Genomic DNA, 22,962 nt, shown 5'->3' with positions numbered 1-22,962 from the left:
CTTAAATGTGGTGCTTCTGTCTCCTGAATATTAGCATTGCTGCACTGCTCTCCTGTGAGATGAGAGGAGGCTCCTCTCCTGCTGAATTCAGTCTGCTGTGCAGAAAAGATGTGTCTCTCACCTCCTGGGATTTGGGGAGACTAAAGGAGCCTTTTAGAAAGAGGTCTGGCCTCAGGTCCAAAGGGTAGAGAGCTAAAAGTGCTCAGCCACTGTCACGCACAGGAGTGAGGTACTGATCCTGAGGGGTACTTGGCTGCATGGATGGAGTACATGTTCTCCCGGATGAAGTTCAAGGGGCTTGCTGCTGCTCTGCCCACCCATGCCCTCAACCGAATCAGCTAAGATGTACCTATGGCTGCTCCCCAGGCTAGGCTCGGCCCCATTGAAAGGCTCACTGGCTGCAGAGGACCCCCTACCTATGTGCTCAACAGACTTTCCTGACAGCATCCCCACAAACCACTGTATTCCAACGTGACATTGGTCCTCTGCAGCTCTAGCTCCCAGCTCCCACTCTGTGTCCTCTCTGTACAGCTGGATCAAAATGGGACTCAGAGGACGACTCCAGCTGATGGGACCATCAGCTGCACAGTAGCTCTCGATCAGTTCTGTTTCAGATTACAGAATCCTAGGCGGTGGTCTAACCCAGAGACCTGTGTCCATCTGGAGCTGACCTTGAAGGGAGGAAGAAGTCTGCTCGTAAGGGAGGCTTTTAAATGCTTTTCAGAATCATTTAGCTGCGCGTTAGAACAATTCATTCATTCCAGGGTTTTTCAGGGTCAGTGGAGAAGAGGGATTTTGTGCTCAAGGTGGGTGGGGAGGTGATTAAAGAGAGAGTCTTCTGCAGGATTCTTAGAACATAGAACATAAAACTCTGTAAGAGGGCAGTAGGCTACTCTGCATCTCCCACACTTACTGAACCTCAGATCCTGTTAGTCAGATGTTCTGAGCCTGATATACTTCTTAGAAGTGTATGGTGGGAGAGAACCCAGGAGTAGGCCTTCTCTGCAAAATCCAGGCCCACCACTTCCTGTTTTCTACAATAACAGACCTCCCTTCCTACAGCCTGTCTCCTTGTCTGTAAAATACAAATGACAATGTTCACTGCTGTGTATGACGCTTGCCAGCGATATCATTACAGCTCCTTCTATTAATAATATAGCCCCTGTACATGTACGGTGTGAACCCCTGAAGGCTTGACCCTTTTGAACTAGGAAATGATACAGAGATCTTGACCTTGGGAGGCGGGGGAGGGGTACTCAACTGTTTCCAGCTTTAATTACCTGTCTAGTCAGCGTGTGGCTGACCACAGAGCCATCACTAAGAGTGAATTGTTGACTTTGACTAACTAAAGGTGAAAGGGAAAAAGACCAGTTGCAAGAACGATTCCGGTATCCATCCAGTTTGGGCAGGTTGGTGTAGAAAATGTCAAGCCGTGAGTATTTTGTGACAGGAGACAGCAAACACTTAAAACCCAGGTGTCTTAGATGTAGCTGTGACAGGTGGAAGATGGTGGATCATCCCTGGCCAGGAAGGCTGAGGAGAAAGCCACATTAGCAGGGCTCCCATAAAGAAGGCAACAGCTCTTTTATTCAGAACATGCTTTGGGTGAAAGGGGTGACTCCTTGTTATCTGCTAGTTCACAGCTAAACAGAGGGCTGGATTGTAAACAGACTAATAAAAAACAACCTGTTGTGGAATCCCTGAGAACTCAAAATTTAGGTCAGGAATCTCAAATTGGAAGGCATGTCTTCATGGCTGAGCTGGAATGGCCTTGAGTGTTCTGGGGTTGTGAGAGGAGAGAGAGAAGAGAGAGAGAGAGAGAGAAAGAGAGAGAGAGAGAGAGAGAGAGAGAGAGAGAGAGAGAGAGAGAGAGAGAGAGAGGAGAGAGAGAGGGGGAGGAGAGGGGGAGGGAGAGAGAGAGAGGGAGGGAGAGACAGACACACAGACAGAGACAGAGACACAGAGAGACTGCACATGCGTGCGCACGTGCTCAATACAGGAGGGACTCAATCTGGGAAGCTGCGAATGAATGATCCCCACTGTGTAGAAATGGGATGCTTAGCTGCTTGCCCCTCCACAGACAGTCCCTTGGTGATCACAGCGACTACTGCAAATTCCTCAAGCCAGTAGCCCTCCCCTTCGGGCCATCCCTTTTCCACACCCCCTCAGTGGTCGAGAGCTCGTGGTCTTAGTAACGGAGAACTTCTGACTGTAACCCTAGCGCGTCACTTTGTTGAAGGCAAACACGTGGTTTGGGGAGCACTTATAAATCTCTGCTCTGGGCAGGATCGTGATGTTATCTGCTGGCAGCCGAAGGTTTGCTCGGAGCGGAGCTGCTGAAGCAGCGGGCGGGAGAGCAAGTGGGAGAGGAAGAGAGAAAAGGCTCAGAGAGCTGAGCTCCAGGGCAGGCGCCAGGGATGGAGAGAAGTATTAGGGTTTAAGGAGACGTTCTGGTGCAGCCCAGCTGCAGAGAGAAGGTATCAGCAGAGGTGTATTTTAGGGTCGCAAGTACCTACTTACCCTAAGCGAGAAAGCGCGAGCTTGGAGGAGAAGCTAGAGAAGGGTGTGAGTCCGGGGACAGCCTGTAGCTAACGCGCCCAGGAGGCGGTGTTGTTCCACTGGGGGTTAAGGAGGTGGCTGATCTCTGTCGCCCTTGGCTGCCTGAAGCAAGAAAAGGAGGATCTGCTGGACCGAGCTGGAGGCTGGCCCTCTTTGCAGGCGGCAGCGGCGGCTGCAACGTGGAGCGACCCAGCCGGGTGTAGGCCACAGCACGGCCCGCAGGAGCGGGGGTCGTGGCTGCCTGCTCAGGCCTTGGCGGATCTCCGGGGCGGACAGTGCCCCACCGAGTCTCCGAGAGTGAGCCGCTCCGGGGCGCATCTGCCTCCCCGCGGCTCGCCAGGCTCGCCCTCGGCGCGCGCACACGCACGCGCGCACACGCGCACACATCCACACGCACACTCATCCACACACGTGTGGAAGGCAGGGCCCAGCCGCTCGGTCTTTGAACATCTCAGTTAGAGCCCGGCGCAGTCCCGGCCGCCGCTCAGCGCTCCCCGCGGCCCTGCGTGCCTCCTGCCAGCCCCCGGACCTTCTTGCCTCTTCCCTTTTGGCCGGACGATCGGAGTTCAGATCAGCCACTCCGCACCCGAGCCTGACACACTGAACTCCATTTCTTCCTCTTAAGTTTATTTCTACTTCAGAGCCACTCACCCTCTCCCTTCCAGGAGAAAAAACAAACCTTTCTTACTCCTTAAAGTGAGAGATCCCCCTCCTCCCTCCCCAGCATCGCATATTAATATCTCCACGTTGGGAACGCGTTGCATTTTCTTTTTTAAAGGAATCCCAGCCAGGGACGTTTTTCTATTGGGCATTGACTTTCAACTGCTTTGCAAAAGTTTCGTATTAAAAACAACTCTACCTGACCCGCTCTGAGAATTACTAGTTTCTTTTTATATTTTTTTTCTTACTTTAAACAACAACAACAACGTTTCCTCCTTTTAAAAACATGCACTACTGTGTGCTGAGAACCTTTTTGCTCCTGCATCTGGTCCCGGTGGCGCTCAGTCTGTCTACCTGCAGCACCCTCGACATGGACCAGTTTATGCGCAAGAGGATCGAGGCCATCCGCGGGCAGATCCTGAGCAAGCTGAAGCTCACCAGCCCCCCGGAAGACTATCCGGAGCCGGATGAGGTCCCCCCGGAGGTGATTTCCATCTACAACAGTACCAGGGACTTACTGCAGGAGAAGGCAAGCCGGAGGGCAGCCGCCTGCGAGCGCGAGCGAAGCGACGAGGAGTACTACGCCAAGGAGGTTTATAAAATCGACATGCCGTCCCACTTCCCCTCCGAAAGTAAGTACAGTTTCCGTGGTTTTCGCCTTTTCCGTCCCCGAGTCTAAGGTTGGCCCGGAGTTCCTCAGATCCACAGCAGCCTTTAGGCGTTCGCCCTTTCCTCTCCAAGTCCCCAGGTCCCGATCGCTTCCTTTCCGTTCTGTCCTTCCTCCCTTCCACTGCCTTTCCAGTCGTGGGATGGATATCCACAAGCTCGCAAACCTCCAACTGATATTTTATTTATTTCTCCATGACTCCCTTCCCACAAAACGCCCCAGACCTTTTATAAGACGTTTGGATTTCTCCTCTTCCCTGGTCTACCAACTAGCGAATCAGCTCCCTTCTGTCAAAAGGAAAGCGCTTCCCGGGATGACTTTAGGCTAGGAGACCACGGTGGACTTTGTTTTCTTTGCCCGGTTGGCCTGCAGTGGGGGTGGGGGTGTCCCCCAACTGGTACACAAAGAGTTAAAAATAGTGCTTCCAAACTAGCCTTCCCAAAGGTGCCCCCCCTTCCCCGCTGACCTATCTGGGGACTCCCCAAGCCTTTGCTATTGTCTCTCACTCCTCTAAGAATGTCACCATCACCAATACCAAACTGGATTGCGGGCGCGCGGGGTGGGGGTGGGGGTCACTCAAAACTCCTTAAATCCTCCCGGGTCATTTATTGCTCTCTCTAGGTGTTTTTACACCCAGTCCTCTTGCAAAACCGCGTTGCCAAGTCCCCTTTTGACCTCACTCGGACAGTTAGAAAGGATAAATACTGTTCTAACTGGGCTCAATTAGGTTTCACTTCCCGTTCGATTTTTCTAGGTAGCCCTCACTAGCCTGGGAGCAGGTCGTTTTTCTTAGGGGGATTCTCCGTGATCCCTTTCAACCTTGAACTCCATGCTCCAGAGCTTTCACAAGCAGCAGGGTCTTCGGTGCATTCTGAAATCGAGGATAGGAAAGACAACTACTTAAAAAAATATTTCCCCCTGTTTCGATGAGAGTAATAGCTTCGAAAACAGCTGGCATACAGTAGCGGTGGTTTATTGTGGAACATTTTGGGGGGAAGGGAAGAAGTACAGATTTGTTTCAGAGTTCTTTGGGGGGAGGGAGGGAGGGGGGAGGGAGGGGAGAGAGAGAGAGAGAGAGAGAGAGAGAGAGAGAGAGAGAGAGAGAGAGAGACTGATTTTGCAGCAGCAACAGCAATGCTACCTGAGAGGGTTAAACACCAGGAAGAAACACTAAAAGAAAAAAAACTTCAGCATCCCTGCTTTCCAAGTCCCTGTCGTAAACTTCTCATTGGCTGATCTGTTCTCTCCTCCCCTTCCATGCCCTATATCCGCGCTGGCTGCCTTTGTGAAGTCTCAGTGTCTTGCCTAAATAGATAATGCAGCCATGTTAGTAATTTTATCCCAGAAGTTAGAAGTGCAGGGTGGTGCTTTTCTCTCCTAATATTTATTTTTAGTTAGACAAGCCATAGCTATTCGACTTGCCGCGTCTTGTACTCGGTGTCCTCAGAGTGTCGGTCTACCCATGTGTCTAACCACACTCTTTTTGGTCACTTTTCCTACCCTGTAGTGTCTCTTGTTGTTTAGTGGCATAACAGATTCAGGGAACCCTGCCCAGGCAGGATGGTTTTCTTATTATAATTGTGGCCCTATCCACCACAGTGGTGATACACTCTGCCCCGTTTATTCCCCCTGGGAAATAAGGATTTCTATCTGGGGCGGAGCCACAGTGATGTTAGGGAAGGGAGTTCATTGTAATTAGTCCAGAGCCACTGAGGCCGAGTGATGGGTGGAATCAGTTAGCTTTCTCCCACATGTGTGTGTTGATTCTGCAGACATCTGGGCTGACAGACAGGTATGCTGTGCGGGGCTGAATAGCTCCCTCCTTCTTTGGTGTTTACATGCAACAGCTCAGATTAGCTGTCAGGAAATTTGCAAAGAAGAGGAAGATCCAATCTCACATTGCATAGGTGTGCAGGGAGCAGGCCCGCCCGGGCAACCACTTCAGTCTGTTGCATGAAGATGAGCAAAGACAGGACAACCCAGCACCAAGGTCATGAGCAAATTAGAAAAGCTCCTAGGTTATAGGGAGGCTTTGAAGAGCATCAATAACAATAACATTAACATGTGGGCTCTTCTGTATCCCGCTCCTGAACCTCCAAATAAAGGAAAACCTGTACCTGTGCTCACACACATAGTACTATACCCACGCACACACATACTATATGCACACACGTGCTATTGTTTTTATGTGAAAATAGATATTTAAGAAGATTGTGTTCGGTGTAGAAGCTTAGGAGTGGAAAAGTGTGTTAATAGCAGCAGAGGCAACTCAACTGTGCAGGTGCTGTGGATAATTTTATAGAAAGTATGCTAACTGATAATTTTATAGAAAGTATGTTAACTGATTTTCCAGGACTTCCTAGTCCTGGACTATAGTGAGAGCTTCCAAAGAAAAAAGAAAAAAGGAAAAAAAAAAAAGAGAGAAAGAAAATAAAACCCTTCCATTGTATTTTTAAAGCAGGGAGAGTTGGAAGGGCAGGGCTGGCTGGCTTATATACCAGCACTTTCTGCCTCACTATGGTGTGCACAGGGAGGGCATGTGCCTGCTACATCTTGCAGTGAGTCTGAAGAGAGGGTCATGGGCCCATAGAGAAGTCATGGGAAAGATCACCGCCTTTTTTTTTTTTTTCCACCAACTTATTAGCGTTTAGGGAGTGACTTCAACTCAAGTATTACAAATATGCCCTAATTATGGTTGGTGACTATATATCACTACAGATGGCTGATAGCCCGTGGTGGGACATTTTATAAAGTTCAGACTCAATATTTTTAGCAATGTGGAGATTTAAAACCGAAAATACAAGAGATATTGTATATGCCCTCAGGCATACTTTGTCTTAAATATTATCCTTGGCCAAGTGTGCTGTATAAATATGTAGATATTAATAGAACTGGCCAGGTGCCAAGCTCCCAGTACGAATTTTAGCCAAGAATGTATTTATGGGGGTATAAATAATACTGTGTCAACATTTAAAGAAGGGATCTGATTAGTTTTGAATTTCTGCATATTGATCTTTTCGCATACTGTTAGTTTAAGACTCAGAGTGGAGTTGTGCTGGGGTTTACTGATAGCCTGCCCAGCAGGAATTAGTAGATGCCAAGGGCTTTGACTATTCCTTTGAAGTTCAAGGTGCAGCTATTCAAAAGACATCATATAAGGCTTTAGAAATTCTGGGGGGGAAAAAGTGACTCTTTTCTATCTAAGAAGAATCTTAGATATCTTTAATATCTAAATTGATATCAAAACAAGTATACACAAATCATAAGGGAAGGGGAAGTCATCATCTTTTTTTGTTTATTTTTATTTATTTATTTATTGTTTGTTTGTTTGTTTGTTTGTTTTAAGTCTGAGGTTCTCCTGTATAAGGAAGCACTTCCTACCACTGATCTAGATTCCAAACCTTTTTGTTAAGATGAGGCCTCAGACTGTAGCTGAAGCTGGTCTCAAACTTGTCATACAGTCGAGGCGGTCCTCCAACTCATGGCCCTCGGTCCTCATCCTCCCTAGTGCTGGGACTACCTATGCACACTGCCATGCTAGAGCCACCCTCTGCTTCTCACGATGAAGCAGCCACATGACGTGGGTCTATCTCCGGCAATGTCAGTTCCTGCTCTCTCCTCTCCTTGCTCCCAGTGGCTTCCACTGTGACAGCTGCTATCGTCTGAATATAATGTTTCACTGTCTTGAGGTGAGAGGCTGCTGCAGGCCTTCATTAGGTAGAAGCCAGGGATATTTCTACCATAATGAAGAAGGCAGCCTGCCCCTGCCTCTGTATACCAGAGAGTTATTCAGCCTCAAATGTCAGTGTTGTCCATGGTGGGAAGCCACAGTTCCCTGGTGTGCAGCCTGGGATGTTGAATTCTGCTCCTAGTAATATTTTAAAAAGTAATAGCAACAACAAAATACCTTTATGATCAAAGGATATGAAAATAGAACCATCAGATAGAGAATAATCAGAATAGACTATGGACTGGGCTATTTTGTATGACCTATACTTTATTATTGTGATAATGGAGCTCCTAGGTTAGAGACCTCCCATTTTCCCATTCATTTGCCTTCAGTAATGAACAGGGTTGGCCCCTCATTCACTAGGAACGCCAAGTCAGCACATAGGAAACAGAAAGAACAGAGGAATTATCTTGGATTTTCCTTTCAAATAAGCAGTTTGTGTTAATGAAGGGTGGAATCTCCAGGCTGGGCAGGCAAAGACAGTAAAAAATGACCACGCCGGCTGATTCTATCTCTGGGAATTTGGTGGACTGAAGTACACAGCCTGGAAAAATCACAAAGAGGTTGCCCTTCTAAATCTTTCACACGAAGGCTAAAAACATTTAATACTAAGCAATTCTCCTTCTCTGGCCCCCCTGTAATCTCCAATTGAAATTGCCGGAACAAATGCCAGTGTCATGATGGTTTTAAGGAATGTGACTTAATATTCTATTCATGAATCTGTCTATATATACAGATTGCTGGCCCAATGGGCCAAACGCCAAGGAAGGGGAATATTAGGAGAACACAGTAGCAGCCTTACTTTAAAGACAGATTTTTGCCTTCTCTCCTAAAAGATTTCCTGTGCATGCTTGTAGATGAATGTGGGTCAGAGAGAGGAAGGGGGGTTGGAGAGTAAAGACTAGCTGGGACCTCTTGACTTCCATAATGCATAAGTTACTAATGCACAACGAGCAGACGCTCACTCCCTCCTTTTATTGACTCATGGCCAGCACTACTTCTAATGTCTCCTGTGGTTACACCTGAGTACCTCTGCATTCTCCTCCTCCCAGATCTCCTTCATTTTTACTTTGCAAAGTAGGTAAGTGAAGCCTCAAATTAAAACACAGTTTATAGCTGGACCAGGTAGGTAGTTTTGCTGCTGCCGCTCCTGAGTAGACCTCCGTGTTTTAAAGGCTGGGGGTCCTCCAAGATTAAAGGGCATGTGGTTCGCTTAACCACACCTCCGCGTCTCCACAGCGTCTCCCGTGGTCAAAGCCAGGAAGTGCAGGTCTTGAAAACTGTCTTCTCCGTGGTGGAGAGAGGCTGGCTCAAACCTCCTCAGGCACCTTCTGTGTAAAGATATGAAAGGATGACAAGTTGTTTTGCCTAGAGGAAATGGATATGTGAAAAAGGGCTAATGATTCACTGTTGAATTCGCATCGAATCTGGGTTAGAATCGAGGAGGCCAGTGACTACGGGGCCTTTGCCCAGAGATTACAACACACTTGAAGCTGCAGCGCTAGAAGTTTCGGGAAGGCAGGGTGGAGGAGCCTGGGGAGAAGTGTGCAAGGGTGGGTTCCTGGCCTAGGTCCTTCCCCATTGCCCCTGGCATCTTCTTCATAAATACCCAAGAGAGGTGGGCAGCAAGCAGGTGCCTGCCCAGAGCAGCCGTTTCCTCCGCAGTCTCCTCCTCGCATTTCCCGTCTGTCCTTCAGTCTCGGTGAGGAATCCACTTTGTAGATTCCCAGCAGCCTGACAAAATGTGGCTTTGGCTGAGATAAACAGATGTTTCTGTTGTCATTTTTAAAAAAGCATCTGGTGCGCTTGTGTTCTGCCCTTTAATATATTTTAAGCAGAGATAGTCTTTAACCTGGAATTCATTGTTCTCTGGGTACTTCATTTTAAATTTAATAATGTGTTAGGGATCCTGGGTCAGGCTTGTTTAGACCAAAAGATTAACCTCCATCTTTTGTTTAAAAGAAATTTGTGTCTTGCTCTAACCTCAAGCTGCCTTGGGTGGGTGGTGGTTTCTTTTCTAACCTCTGAGAGTTAGAAGTGGGTGTTAGGCTGCACTCTGACCAGCAGCTTCCTGTGTTGGCCGGATGGCTTTGACTCCACATACAAACCCTCTTTAGCCCCTGGCTTTTAATCCAAATTGCCCCTCACCCTTCCAGATGATGGGTGTCCCTCTGTAGGGTGGTCAAACCATCTTGCCTATCTGTATCTAGTGCCCTGCTGTGTTTGCAGGATAAAGCAGACCTTCAGATTTCTACCGGCCACCTACTTCTGCAGATTGCAGGGGTCTGATGTGTGAAGAAGCCCTAGGCAGCTCCTGACACTTAGTAGGCCTCTGCATGGCAGTCATTATTCATTGTGTCCCCAAATGTCATTGACTTTAAGATGCACCATTGTTTTCACACCACCAGAAGGGAGTATGGCCTGAGCAGATTCTAGTGCACGATTGCGAGTGGATTCAGCAGGTACTTACATGAGGTGAGATTGCCTCAGGGACCACGTCTGCGTTCTTGGCAATCCCAAGGCCTTCCTATGGGAATTCCACCCAGTGGGTCCAGATCCCTGGTTCAATCTGATTATTCTCCAGGTGGCCTTTAGGGCGTAGGGACTGGCAAGGCGGTGACCCCTTCTGCGAGGAGACCTGGAACCTTTTGGTGTTTTCTTAGGTTCGGCTCTCTTAAGTAGTTAGCACTGTAAAACCTTTAAGGTGAGCTCTGCCCTCACCCTCTTCAGCCTGGCCTCTTACCAAATCTCTGCCTGATAGCACTGCTTTCCGGCAACCTTTTCTTTGGCTTTCATCCATGAACAGGTCATGGATTTTCATGGCTCTGGGCCCTGTGGATGTTGTTTCTTCAACTGGACGAACTGTCTTTTAATATTTTGAGGATGGCTGCAGACGTAGGATGGCCCCTCCCTAAGAGAGCATCTCTGTTTTGTCTGAATACATGCCATCGGCTCTTGTGAATCCCGAGATCCTGATCTGTGGTTTGCTCTCGTTTCTGCCTCTCCACACTCCCCTGTGTTGTTGGTTCTGTAGATGTCCCGGGTCCTCTTTGTTCCTACAGAACCTAGCACACTGTCTTTGTTCAGGAAATGTTCCACAAGTGACATTGCCTCCTGAGAAAGACTGAAGCTCCACCAGGACCCGCACCAGGAGACCTGGAGAATAGAGGCTGTCCCCCTTAAAGGAAGAGCAAGGACTTCTAGTGTCTCCAGACTGAGGCAGCTCATTTCCTGTTCCTGCCTTTTTAGAGAATTATATCGATATGGGCAAGAAGAAAACACACCTTCACGAACACTTCTGTGTGCCAGGCCTGGCTTCGAATATTTACAAGTGTCTCACCATTTCATCTTCATAAGCCAACTCTGAAGTTGGCCCTAGCGTTTTCATTTTGACATCTGAGGTTACATCCATGAGTTTATCAGTGATACCTTATATCCCTGAAGATAACAGCAGGCCTTAACACAGAGTCCAGGCAATGGACACCATTGCTTTTCTTTTTGCTTGGTAGATATGGGGGTCTTCATATGCATCCCAGACCTTGGGGTAGGTGGTCCAGGCTAGCCTCGAGCTCCTTATTTAACTGCTTCAGCCTTCTGAGTGCTGGAGCTACAGTCCTACGTGCCATTGTGGGTGGCTCAGCATGGTTTTTCCTGACCTGACATCCCCGGTCAGTCCTTATGAGAATGACTGTGTTCTTTAGTAGAGCACCACATTTGCAAGTTTGGAATAGTTTCCTAGGAAAGCAGATGCATCTTTGAAGACCGCACGAAACTGGAGGGATTTTTATCCCCCTTCAACATGCTCAGCTTTCATCCGCGCACTGATATAAACATGATTTATCAAGCACTTGGCCTTGTGCTGTGTTGCAAGCCCACCCTAATGTCGTATGATGATTTTAGAAAAGTAACCGATCTGGGTGGCAAAACAGACCTGAGCTTTAGAGCAGTACTGAGTACCACACTAAGTAAGCAGGAGAAGCAAGAGAAGCATGTGGAAGGAGATCAGACCAAAGGAAAGCGGGGTGGAGGTTGTGAACATGGGGACCTCCCTTGACTATAACAGGGCCCCTTTCAGTACAAGCGTTCAGAACCGTGTTGTTACCCAGCCTTGTAGCATGGGTTCATGCTTATCACCTGCCCGGGCCTCAGTTTCTCAGTTTGTAAGAATGAAGAAAATAACAGCTGTTCCTAGTGGTGTGGACCACAGCGTAGCGAGGGTTAGGATGCCTACCACAGTTGCTTCTGGCCCTCAGGGTCTTGGTCTCACTGCTTCATAGTGGTTCCCTGTCTCAACACCACCCACCCACCCTCAACCCTCCCACCTCAACCCCTGCTTCAGTGAGTCTCTGCTGAGAAAAAGGAAGCAAGACATTTGGAGCGAGCACTGCCAAGCAGGGTCAGACAACCATGGCTGAGCAGGATAGACTTTCTTTAACTGGAGACAGCTCTGGCCCAGCCCTGAATTATGTACAAAGGCTGCAGCAAGTGAAGGACCTTAGACAGTGAGGGTCTCAGGGAGGAAGCCGGCTGAGAGGGTACAAGGGACTTCTGGGGAGTCACCAGTGACGAAGGGACCAGCCACGCTGAGCCCCGGGTCATGTTTAAAACTATCCTGTGCGACGTTTCCTCTGTGAATTGGTGCCCTGGCTTTGTTAGAGCAGCTTGGGAACACCACTCCACCAGTGCCAGAAAACTCTTCTGTTCAAGAGGAAATTGACTGGATTTAGGTCTTTTGGGAAGAGGGGAGGCTTCGTGGAGCTGAGCAAACCCTGCTCTCATCCCTTCATTCTCTCAAGCTTTGCTTGGACTCGTTAGACCTGAGAAGTCAGAAATGCTTGGCTCAGATTTTTCTCTAGCCACAATGACTTGAGAAACCAAAGGCAGATGGGAAGTGCTCTGTGGATGTTGTGAAGCCCAAACCGTCTGAAAGTAGTTTGAATGCATTTCCAACCCTCTGCAGGCAGCTGTTTTCCTTCACACGGCCGGCTCCACGTATCTTCCCTTCCCAAGGAGAGCCTCTGCTGCCTCAGGCCTTCCTGGCTCTGTCCACACGGGTAATTAGGAGCCAGGTTGTTCCTGAAGAGGAGACTCCACATATCTGAACGCACAGTCATGGAGTAGCTATGTGAGAACTGCTCTCTGGTGGTGTTTGTTTCAGGAAATTCTACAGGACCTTTTCCGTCTCATGAAAGAAAAAGAAAAATGGAAAAAGAAAAAAAAAAATGCCGTGGCTTAGTTCTTGGCTCTGTTCGCATGGCTGTCCCTGTCTTGACCACAGCACACTGACAAACACCACGTCTGTCCCAACAAGCCAGTTCACGGGTCACCATTCATTCATAACGCGTGCTGCATTCATTCATAACGCGTGCTGCCGATAGAACCCTCTCATTCACTCCTTCATATGAACAAGAGCGCACCATTTGGCTCTGAGAGACAGGCGGAAATGACCGCAGGCCTGGGATGGGGTGGGGGTGGGGGTGATGGGGAGCTCTCAAATCATTCCACCTGAAAACAGCAACAGCAAAACAGTTGGGTGCTTTTCCTTGGTGGATTTGAACAGCACGGGGATATTTATTGTTGCCAGAATGTAAGCGGGAGTATTCTGGGAAATGGGATTTTATTCTCAAGCTCTGGGCTGGTTTCCTCTTTGGTAATTTCAGTGCTTCTCAGACCACGCATATCACTGATTACTCCATCTATACCAGATGTGATGGTCCCACATCTTTGTCATTGTCCCATTTGGGGACATTTTTTTTTTTTTTTTAGCGGACCATCCACAGATCATCCGCCAGTCTAATCTCATTGTCACTTCTGCCTGGGCATCTTCATGATCACTCCAGAACTGTTCCCACTTGGCGTATGTCTTAGTTAGGGTCTTACTGCTGTGGACAGACACCGTGACCAACATGAGTTTTATAAAGGACAACATTTAATTGGGGCTGGCTTACAGGTTCAGAGGTTCAGTCCATTATCATCAAGGAGAGAGCATGGCAGCACCCAGGCATGGTGCAGGAGGAGCTGAGTTCTACATCTACACCTGAAGGAAGCCGGGGACAGACTGAACATCCCAGGCAGCTAGGAAGAGGGTCTCCAAGCCCACCCCAACAGTGACACACTTCCTCCAACAAGGCCACACCTTCTAATAGTGCCACTCCCTGGGCCAAGCATATGCAAACCATCACAGTGTATAAGGAATTTCTGTAGACAAGAGGCTAGCTCAGAAAGTCCTAAGAAGCGCATACAGTGTACTCTGACCCTGGGCCGGAAGAAGAAAAGAACAATGCCAGACAGAGACCATTTCTTTGCAGAGGAAGAGGGTTTATGGAAGGAACTGTACCCTGGGATGGCTCTTGGGATTCTGTTGGTGTAGCCGAGTTCATCCCTTGGCATTTGAAGCTTTGGAAGTTGAGGATAGGGACAGAGGAAGGCAGGCTACCAAACCCTTTCCTGGTCTGGAGGTGGTAGGGCATCACAAAAGCTGACTTCTACCCTTCACTCCCAGTGCTGTCCCAGCAAGTCCTGCCTTTCAAAGTGTCTGTGAAGCCCCCGAGTTCTTCATCTCTCTCAGCATCTTGTCTTTATCTGAGACATCTGGAAGCATTAAGAACAACCCAGAAACCTTGCTGGTTTGAACAGCGTCCACTCCTGTTCCTCTCAGTCATGTTGCTAGGTTGCTAAGTGTGTTAGTTAAAGTCACTAGGTGGGCTGAGAGGGACTGTATCCTGACAGCACCTTTCCTCCCTGCGAAGCCTGTGCTTTCTGTTTCTGTGGACTGGCGTGACATGCCGAACTCTCTGTCTCGGAGGAGGACATATTCCCGAAGAGTCCCACTGTCGGGAAGTGTCGTGCATGGTCAGTAGTGAAATGATGCGTGCTGAGCCAGATCTCATTTTGCCAGTGTTCACACTGTGGGAAGAGGGCCTTGGGTCAAGTTCCAGGATTGCCTTGCCCAGTAATGGTGGTAGACCGTTCTAAGGACAGTTGATAGTCCTTAGAACTGATAGTCCTTAGAAGTTGATAGTCCTTAGGTCGTCGTAGTTTAGCACCGTGAGGTAGTGGTAGAAACCCACTTGTGCAATTATTGTTACTGAGAGGTACAGTGGATGCTTGAATGGAGAACTTGGGAGGGTTTCTCCGGAGCTGATTTGACATGAAATTTATATGTTTATTTTATGTGTACGGCCATGCCTGAGTGTACATGTGTGCACCGCGTGCATGTAGTGTACTTGGAGGGCAAAAGAGAGTATCTAATCCCCTGCAACTGAAGATACAGACAGTTTGGAGCCATCATGTGGGGACTGGAAACTGAATCCAGGTCCTCTGCAAGAAGTAACCGGCTGTCTTAGCTACCAAGCCTTCTGAGAGTTTTACGTGACGTTTAATTACACTCAATGAACTCCACACAGTATTCCCAGATGGTTTCTAAATGAGGTGCTCCAGGAGCTCTTGACCTCCTTGGCCAGATGCAGGTGTCTGGAACCCTTTTTACAGCCAGGGTGGGGGCCAGAGACAAAGGACAAAGACTTGGTAACTTGCATTCATAACAAACACCAGAGGGGACTCTTGGGCATAGTAAAATTTGAAAACTACTAGTCCGACTCTTTGTCTCTTAGCCTCCAGAAAGGCCTTTTGCTTTCCCTCAGGGTCATCCAACCAGCTACATCAAAGGGAAAGTGTCCCTTTGTAACTTGTGGGTTTGTTTTATCATCGCCTGTTTTACCAGTCCTGGGCTAAAACAACTCCAGAGCTCTGGTGATTTACATCATAGTCGTTAGCTATCTTAGGAAGGATCCATGCTAAGCCTTCCATCTCTACCTCCTAGTCTGTGGAACTCATATTCCTCTTTCTCAACTTATGAGTACCCAGGTACTTTTGAACAGTATCGTCTCTAAGACCGAGCTGAGCATCTCTGGCTTTTCGCCGAGTTCCTTATGTCGAGAAGCATCATGGGTAATCTGCTCTTCACTCATCTGAAAAAAAAAAGTGTGTATTCTTATCACCACTTATACAATCACATAGGAGTTGAATAATGGTTATTTTAACAGTGAGGATTTCTTTCTGTGGCCCGAGAAGTCACTATTGACTTCTTTATAGAGTCACACAGATCTTACTGTCTGCAGTATTGCCTTCCTTCAGAGATCCCTTTTCTGGGTCCCCGATTAGAGGGCAGGCAACAGAATAGGACAAAAGGAGAGGAGAAGGGGGGGGGGTAATATTAATATTGCAACTTCATAGTGGGAAGGAAGTAAACCAAAAGTGCATACTTAAAAGGATTTGAAAATAGTGCATTCCCCACCCCCCTCGTTCTCACAAGTGTCCCTGTGCTGTACATGACTTTGGGCAATGTCAGCCTTCTAACTTCAGTGGGCAGAATGGCGTCTCTTCTGTATCAGGGCATGTACTGGCCTGAAGAAGGTGCTGTTTCCCAGGGAAAGGACTTAGGTCCCCCCAAGTAATGCATAGGGCCATCACACAGAGGAGCAAGCGTCTCTGAGAAAGCGGCTTGCTTCGCATCTCTGCCCGTCTCTGATTCTATGCCTTAAGATTTTTATTTAGGATAACTTTCAGCACAGCTTTGTAAAGGGCAGATATGAAAGAGAAAAGCCCCTTTTGCTAATCTTGGGACAAACAGTTTATATGCAGGGTGAGGGATACTCTCCCTATCAGACGGCGGAGAAGCTCTGAAAGTAAACAGTACAGTCGTTTACTGGGGGTTGGGGGGCGGGGATGGCCACAGATGTGAGCTGGAAGCAGCATATGGTGGCAAGGTGACAGTGCCATACACTGCGAAAGGGTCATCCGTAGCCTTCATCATCCCTGCCACACCAGCTGAGGGGAGCCCCATTTCCAAACCGAAGAGTGTACATGTGTGAATATCTGTCACTGGGGTCTTGTCAGTGGGCCGCATGCCGAAGATGGTCAGTGTCAGAGTGCGGGAAGAGCTATCACTGTCTAAAGTACAGTGGGAGGAAGCACATGTGGGCCTGTGTCTTGTCAAGAGGAGGTTCAAGTCAGTCGGGTCTGAAGGGTGCCCGTTACTCCTAGAAGACACACCCATACAGACATACACACAGAAGGCGAGTGGGAGCGCTGGAAAGGAACTGCTTCTGAGCAGGAACTGATGTAGGCTTCGACCACTTTGCACACCAGATAACTGATAGGATTGCACCACGAGATTGCCTTTTATCTGCCAGTCTTTAAAAATGCGGCATCTTGGGGGCCGGGGAGGACATGTTGGTCCTCTCGCATACAGAAGCATGGCTTAAACTCATGGGAAACCAACAGATTTTTAATCTGCACCTTCTCACACAGAAAATTCCCTTGGCAAGACGGAAGCTGTTGTTTTGAACACCCAGCCATGTTTTCTCTTCCCTTTGCTTGATACTCATCCATACAGCCGTGAGAGCTTTGTTTTTATTTTTTCCGGTGTATTTTGTCTCTAAGAATAAGGTAACAACATTTAAGTCTGATTGCTGCTCTAAGAGCCTCAGGTGTCAGGACAGCTGAGCTCCAAGGAAGACGTGGCTAATCTCTTTGAATGTGTGCCAGCATTTGAAACCATAGGCCCACAGCTCCAAACCAACAGGCCCTTAGAGTTCTCATCCATAGGTGAATGAGTTTGCATACGTGGGGGGAAAATAAGGACAGGTGTGTTTTTTTTTTAAGAACCGTGAAATCTAAGCTCAAACTTTGTAACAATAGGCGGGTAAAGGCCTTTCTCATTCCTCTTTAGTCTAATTCAAGGGATTACCTTTCCCCAGTTAACTACACAAAATGCAAACTGCTGATTTACGATTGAGCACCTTGAGGGGACAGTTGCGTGGAGCACTGTGGGCTGCTGGGTAGGGCATGACATAAGATCAGGGACTGGAAATCAGGGGTGGGAACTGAGAGTTACCCTGCCCTGGGTTATCAGCTGCCTGCAGTTTGGAGGGATGGCGTGGGGGGATGGTAAGCCTAGCCAGCTCGTCCCTTTTCTACTTGGAATCTTAGCATAGTTCTGGGCTGGGCGTGTCTTCAGTAAAATAGCTAATGACTGCTTTTTAAAACTCCTAGCTGTCTGCCCAGTTGTTACAACATCCTCTGGCACAGTGGGCAGCTTTTGCTCCAGACAGTCCCAGGTGCTCTGTGGGTACCTTGGTGAGTATACTCGTCCACTTTATTCCTCCTTTGACATGGTGATACCGAGTCTTTTATGTGTGTCTCCAGTGGGGAATCGGTCAGAGGGGAGACAGGATTTTGAGAAACAGCTTGTAGGTGTGCAGTCACCAACGTGCCCGGGAATTTCTAGTCTGTTTCATGGGAAGAATTGATGCCTAGCTTGGAAGTGAGATGCTGTCCCATGTGCAAGAATGGATATGAGGTGTGAGCTATGCGGGCCAGAGATCACAGAGAGATTTAAAATATTGATCCTTTGATCCCCACAGAGGCCATTTTCTGGAGGACCCTAGAGTGAGGCCTGAATGTTAATGGGGAGGGGGTTTTTACAGAGCTTGTATTTGCTCTCCTATTTCTGACACACTGTAGCTGTTCCATTAATGCTTCTTGCACTAACCAAAGGAAAAGAAGCCTCCCCCCGAAACCCCCGCAACCCCCTGCCCTTCAGAGTGACAGAGGGAGGCTCCAGGGAGAGTTGTGTTAATGCCATCCTCTCTGACCTTCCTTGTTGACTTGTCTGAGTTGCATGAGAAAAATCGATTGCCCTAAGTTAGGCCCTCCTCTAGCTGAGCCTGGAGACCAGGTATAAGCCCTTCAGCACCACGTTAGAACTCGGGTCACCAGAACCACAGATCTCTGCTCCCTTCTGTGTAGACTATGACTGGTTCCATTAGCATTGATAGGATGTGTACTGTGTTCTGGACAATGAGTCCACAGAAAGTCAGATTCGAGTAAGCTGACACTCATGGAATTCAGTAGCCGAGTTGTTTCTGAGCCATACACAGGAAGAAGAGAAATAGACCAAGTTAGTTAGGACTCGAGTGTATGTGGAGGCTCTACACGGGCACAGAGGGGGCGATTCTCCTGCCCTGACCGAAGCCTAGTCCTTTGGAGAACCTATTTTGCAACTTTCTGTGCCTGGCCTTGCTTCTTACGAACTACTGTTACATACAGTGGCCGAAGCTGAGGTTTTCTAGTACAGAAACCCCCAATAGCCCTAGTCTGTTAAGAGTTTGTGTTGGTTTTAGTTTGATAAAGAAGGGCTCACAGTGGCTGGAGGGAATTAAATCAGTAAAATGTCCAATTGGTGCTGAGATAGTTCTTATGTGAAACAGATTGCATCTGGTTTCTGAGTTCTGAATTTTTATTTTATTCCACTCTGTAAACCAAAGAGTTAAATGTGCTATTTCTCGCCGCCGTTCGTTCACTAACTGGTATTTGGGGGAGGGGGATGGAAGCAAATGAGTAAAGACAAACCTTGGTTGATTCCTCTTTACAGGTCACAGAGCCATTTGGACCTAGGTTAAAAGGTCTCCCTTTCTCCTCCTCTTCCTCCCTCTCCTCTTCCCCCTCTGCCTCCTATTCCTTCTCCTCCTCCTCTTCCTCCTCCTTCTCCTCCTCCTTCCTCTTCCTTTCTTCTTTTCCTTTCCATTCCTCCTTCCTCTTCCTCTCCCTCCCTCCTCTTCCTCCTCCTTCTGCTCCTCTTCTTTTACTTCTTCTTCTGGAAATTGTAGTTTGGAGAAGTGAGTCCCTTGTCCTTCTCCCAGAACTGACAGGTAGTGAGGCTGACATTGGAATTCAGAGTGACCTGGCTTTTCTCCGCTCTACCTTTGGTTCCAAACTTACTTTGCACTTCTGCTTTCCTTCCGGAACCTAAGCTCATTCATTTTGTCTTTTGCCCACCACCTCCTTAGAAATCCCCTCCCCCTGCCCTCTCCGCCCTCCCCGCTCTCCTGCCCATCAAACAGCTGAGTCCTAGCTAGCAAACAGTTTGAGCCCTTTCCCGGTTCCTGGATAAGATTTTCTCTTTACATCCTCCCACGTGGTTGGACTTATTTCCAGTCAGTGATTGCTCAGAGCTTTCCCCTTCCTTCAGTGAGTGAGACTTGTGAAAGCTTCAGCTCTCCTCCAGGCTGCTGGCGTCCTTCCGAATATCTCTGAAGGTGAAGGAAGATACAGGGGGTGGCTTTCACAGGTTCCTGGACACAGGAGGCTTCTCCACCCCACATGGCGGACCTCTTTCAGGTCTTCCAGGCAAGACCCCTAACAGGGGACCAGGAGATGGCTTCGTCAGTAAAATATTTGCCTGGAACATAGAAGGATGGTGGCACACACGTGTGATCCAGGGAGCTGACGACAGGTGTATCCCTGGGCCTCACTGGGCAGCCCACCTAACCCAAGTGAGTTCCAGGTCAATAAGAGACCCTGCCTCAAAAGATCATGAGGATAGCACATGATCCTCCTCTCTCTCTCTCTCTCTCTCTCTCTCTCTCTCTCTCTCTCTCCCTCCCTCCCTCCCCTCCTCCCTCCCTCTTCTTAGAAATAGTAACTGAGTAAAAAATGCAGTGAGCGCCTGCTGGTGGTCTAGGTGAATTTCTCTCCGTGCCTTTGATTCGAACAATCATTAAGTGAGGTCGGCCTGTGTTAAGCAGGTCAAGAGCCATCCTTGTCACAAGAGCCAAGTGCTGGGGACATCTAGGTGTGTGACACTGGTGAAGGGGCTGATCTCTCAGCTTCAAATACAATGCCCTGGAAAACGAAGCATCCAATCTTCCCACGCTTGTCACAGACTGTGGTCTTGCAGAACACTTCTCTCTTGTCCACGATTATATTATTATATGTAGTATAATAATATTGTCTCCATATATGTGTGTGTATTATATCTATATCTCTATCTATCTATCTATCTATCTATATCTATCTATATCTATATCTATCTATCTATCTATATCTCTATATATATCTATATCTATATATATTATATGTGAGGTAACCTGTGTAAGCGTTTTCTAATATAATACAAAGCTTTGCCTGGTTCAGGATGCCTGCAGATGCAGCTCAGCACACACTTAAAGCTTCTTGAGTTTTGTCTCATTTTGTTTTTTTGCAAGTTTTAAAAATTCAATTATGTGGTTCCCAAGGGCGAGCTTTGTAGGGGACAGCGTGCTTTTGCTACGTCAGAAGGTTGGATGTGCCTAACCCTAGAGGTGTGGAGGTGCGTGTCTATCATTCCAGGACACTAGGGAAGCAGAGGCTCTCTATGGACACCTAGATCAACAGTCACAAAGACAAACACGTCATGTAAGATTTCAGTGGCCCCATTAAGATTTAATGACGAGAGCTAGTGAGATGGCTGAGGTAAGAGCCCTGGCTGCTCTTGCAGAGGCCCTGGTTTTGGGTCACAGGAACCCCGTCGTGTCTCACAGCCATCAGTAACTCAAGTTCCGGGCGATCTGATAGCCTCTTCTGGCTTCAGTGATACCAAACACAGGCATAGTGCACAGACATACATGTAGGCAAAACACTCATGCACATAAAATAAAATAAAATAAAAAGATGCCCTTCCAGTCCTTGTGTTTGTTTACCCCATGGCAGCTTTCTTGGGCTTGTCCTAGACCAGTGGAGTCAGGAGCACTGGGTGGGGACAGCTGGGAGGTTGCAAATTCTAAACAGTCTGCAGGTGCTCCTGACATCACTGAGGTTGGCAGCTGTGGGAGCCGGTGGACTCTCTGACGATGCTGGCCTGCTGACTCACAGAGGCCCATGTGGAAGGCTTCAGATGCAGCGGGACCTCTGTTTGATCAGCTGGCACTGCAAGGGAGGGCCCCTGAGTCCACAACCCAGTCAGAGGTTTCCCTATGTGTCCCCCATTTTCCAACGTACCTACAGACACTGAGTTAGAACTGTTACTTAAGTATCCTGAAAAGCCCCTGTTCCAGATTCACCACAGGCAAAGGCTTTGGGTGTACAGGGAAACAATACAGGCACATGGCAGGTAGCAGATGCCATCTTGGAATCAGACAGGGGATGACCCCTTCATTCAAGTGCCTTCAACCAGGCAACTGTGGGGTCTGAAGGAGGTTATTTTTTTGTTTTATATGTGTAAAGTTTTCTCGTTTCTTTTTCTTTTTTTTTTTTTTTTTGCCTGTGTGCCTGTTTGTATACCATACGCATGCAGTGCCCAAGGAGGGCAGAAGAGGGTCTGGAGTCTTGCAACTAGAGTTCTGAGCTGCTCTGTCAGTCCTGGGAACCAAACCTGGCTTCTCTGCAAGAGCGGCAAGCACCCTTGACCACTGAGCCATCCCTTCAGCCCCCAGATGTGTTTAATGCGTATAAGACAGGTACAGATGAAAGCCAATGTGTAATCCCCGGGGTGAATTAGGCCAAAACGCTGAGGTCCTCATTATGGCCTGAATCCCATTCTGACACATCCCATGGAGGTTAGGATCTAGCCAACAACAGAATGTAAACCCCGCCGTCTGAACCGAGCTGAGCTTCTTCCAGTAACTGCCGTTTTCGCTTTCCAAATGATATTTTTCTAAAAGGTGTTAGAGCCGGTGGGAATTAATCATTTGGCTTGTGCAACACCATGCCTCCCAGAATTCTGATGCGCTCCTTGAACCGCCCAGGATTCTGAGTCTTACCCTACAGGAGGAATGTTTCAGCCTAGCTCTTACTCCTTCTGCGATTATCACGCTATTTAGAGAACTGCCTGGCTCTTCTCTCATGACGAACCTCACTGCTGCGGCAAGAGAAGAGCTGAGAGGGTTAATTTTACTCCACGACACTAACTACTCTCTCTACATTAACTACTGGTCATTGAGAGGATCGCAAAACAAACATCTAATGCTTGCAGCACTCTTGGAAAGACACAAAGTAAAGAGGAGACTTCCGTGTGGGACACTGGCTTACTTCACAGCCTTTAATGAGGGTCTGTTTCATTGGGCACCAGGGTAGCCACGATATTGCCACTAAGTGGATACCATGGAAGCAAGCAGCTGCCTTTAGAGATCTTAACTCTGCCGATAGAAGTCAATTGTTAGCAAAGATTAAAGGAGAAGGCACGATCTGATAAATGTTCAAGTGCTCTGTGAGCAGGAGGAGAGCAAGTGGATGGGGGAATGAGTAACAGTTTCACACAGGCAGGGCGTGGGAGTACTGTTTAAGAAGGTAATGTTTAAGCAGCGACTGGAAGGAGACCAGAGCATCTGTGAGAGAAGACCATAGCTTCGAAGGAAGCAGCCAGACTGACCTGGCATAGCCTGGGGTTATCACACATATCCCAGGAGAAGAGAGTAGACCGCAAATGAAGGAATGTTCATGCAGGGTCCTGTTGGCCGTTAGAGATCGTGGCTTTTCCTGTGCCTGGTGAGTTGGGAATGGAGCACAGCATAGACCAGTTAGAAGC

The 22,962-nt window shown here is 48.1% G+C and overlaps 1 protein-coding gene across 2 annotated transcripts in view; it reads left to right on the top strand.

The window, feature by feature from the left end:
* The first annotated feature begins 2,288 nt into the window (after window positions 1-2,288).
* Tgfb2 (transforming growth factor beta 2) overlaps window positions 2,289-22,962 on the top strand; it is an 85,009-nt gene continuing 64,335 nt past the window's right edge. The window contains exons 1-2 of one of the 2 annotated variants that reach the window (XM_032915375.1): window positions 2,289-3,851; window positions 17,673-17,756. In XM_032915375.1, coding sequence (XP_032771266.1) covers window positions 3,506-3,851; window positions 17,673-17,756 — 430 coding nt within the window. In that variant the 5' untranslated portion in view covers window positions 2,289-3,505. The remainder of the gene's footprint in view (window positions 3,852-17,672; window positions 17,757-22,962) is intronic. The other variant, XM_032915376.1, reaches the window with a different exon arrangement.

This window comes from Rattus rattus, chromosome 10 (genome assembly GCF_011064425.1).
Source record: "Rattus rattus isolate New Zealand chromosome 10, Rrattus_CSIRO_v1, whole genome shotgun sequence".
NCBI classification, from domain to species: Eukaryota; Metazoa; Chordata; class Mammalia; order Rodentia; family Muridae; genus Rattus; species Rattus rattus.
The sequence above is the reverse complement of the archived record's forward strand: the minus strand, read 5'-3'. Positions and strand labels throughout refer to the sequence as shown.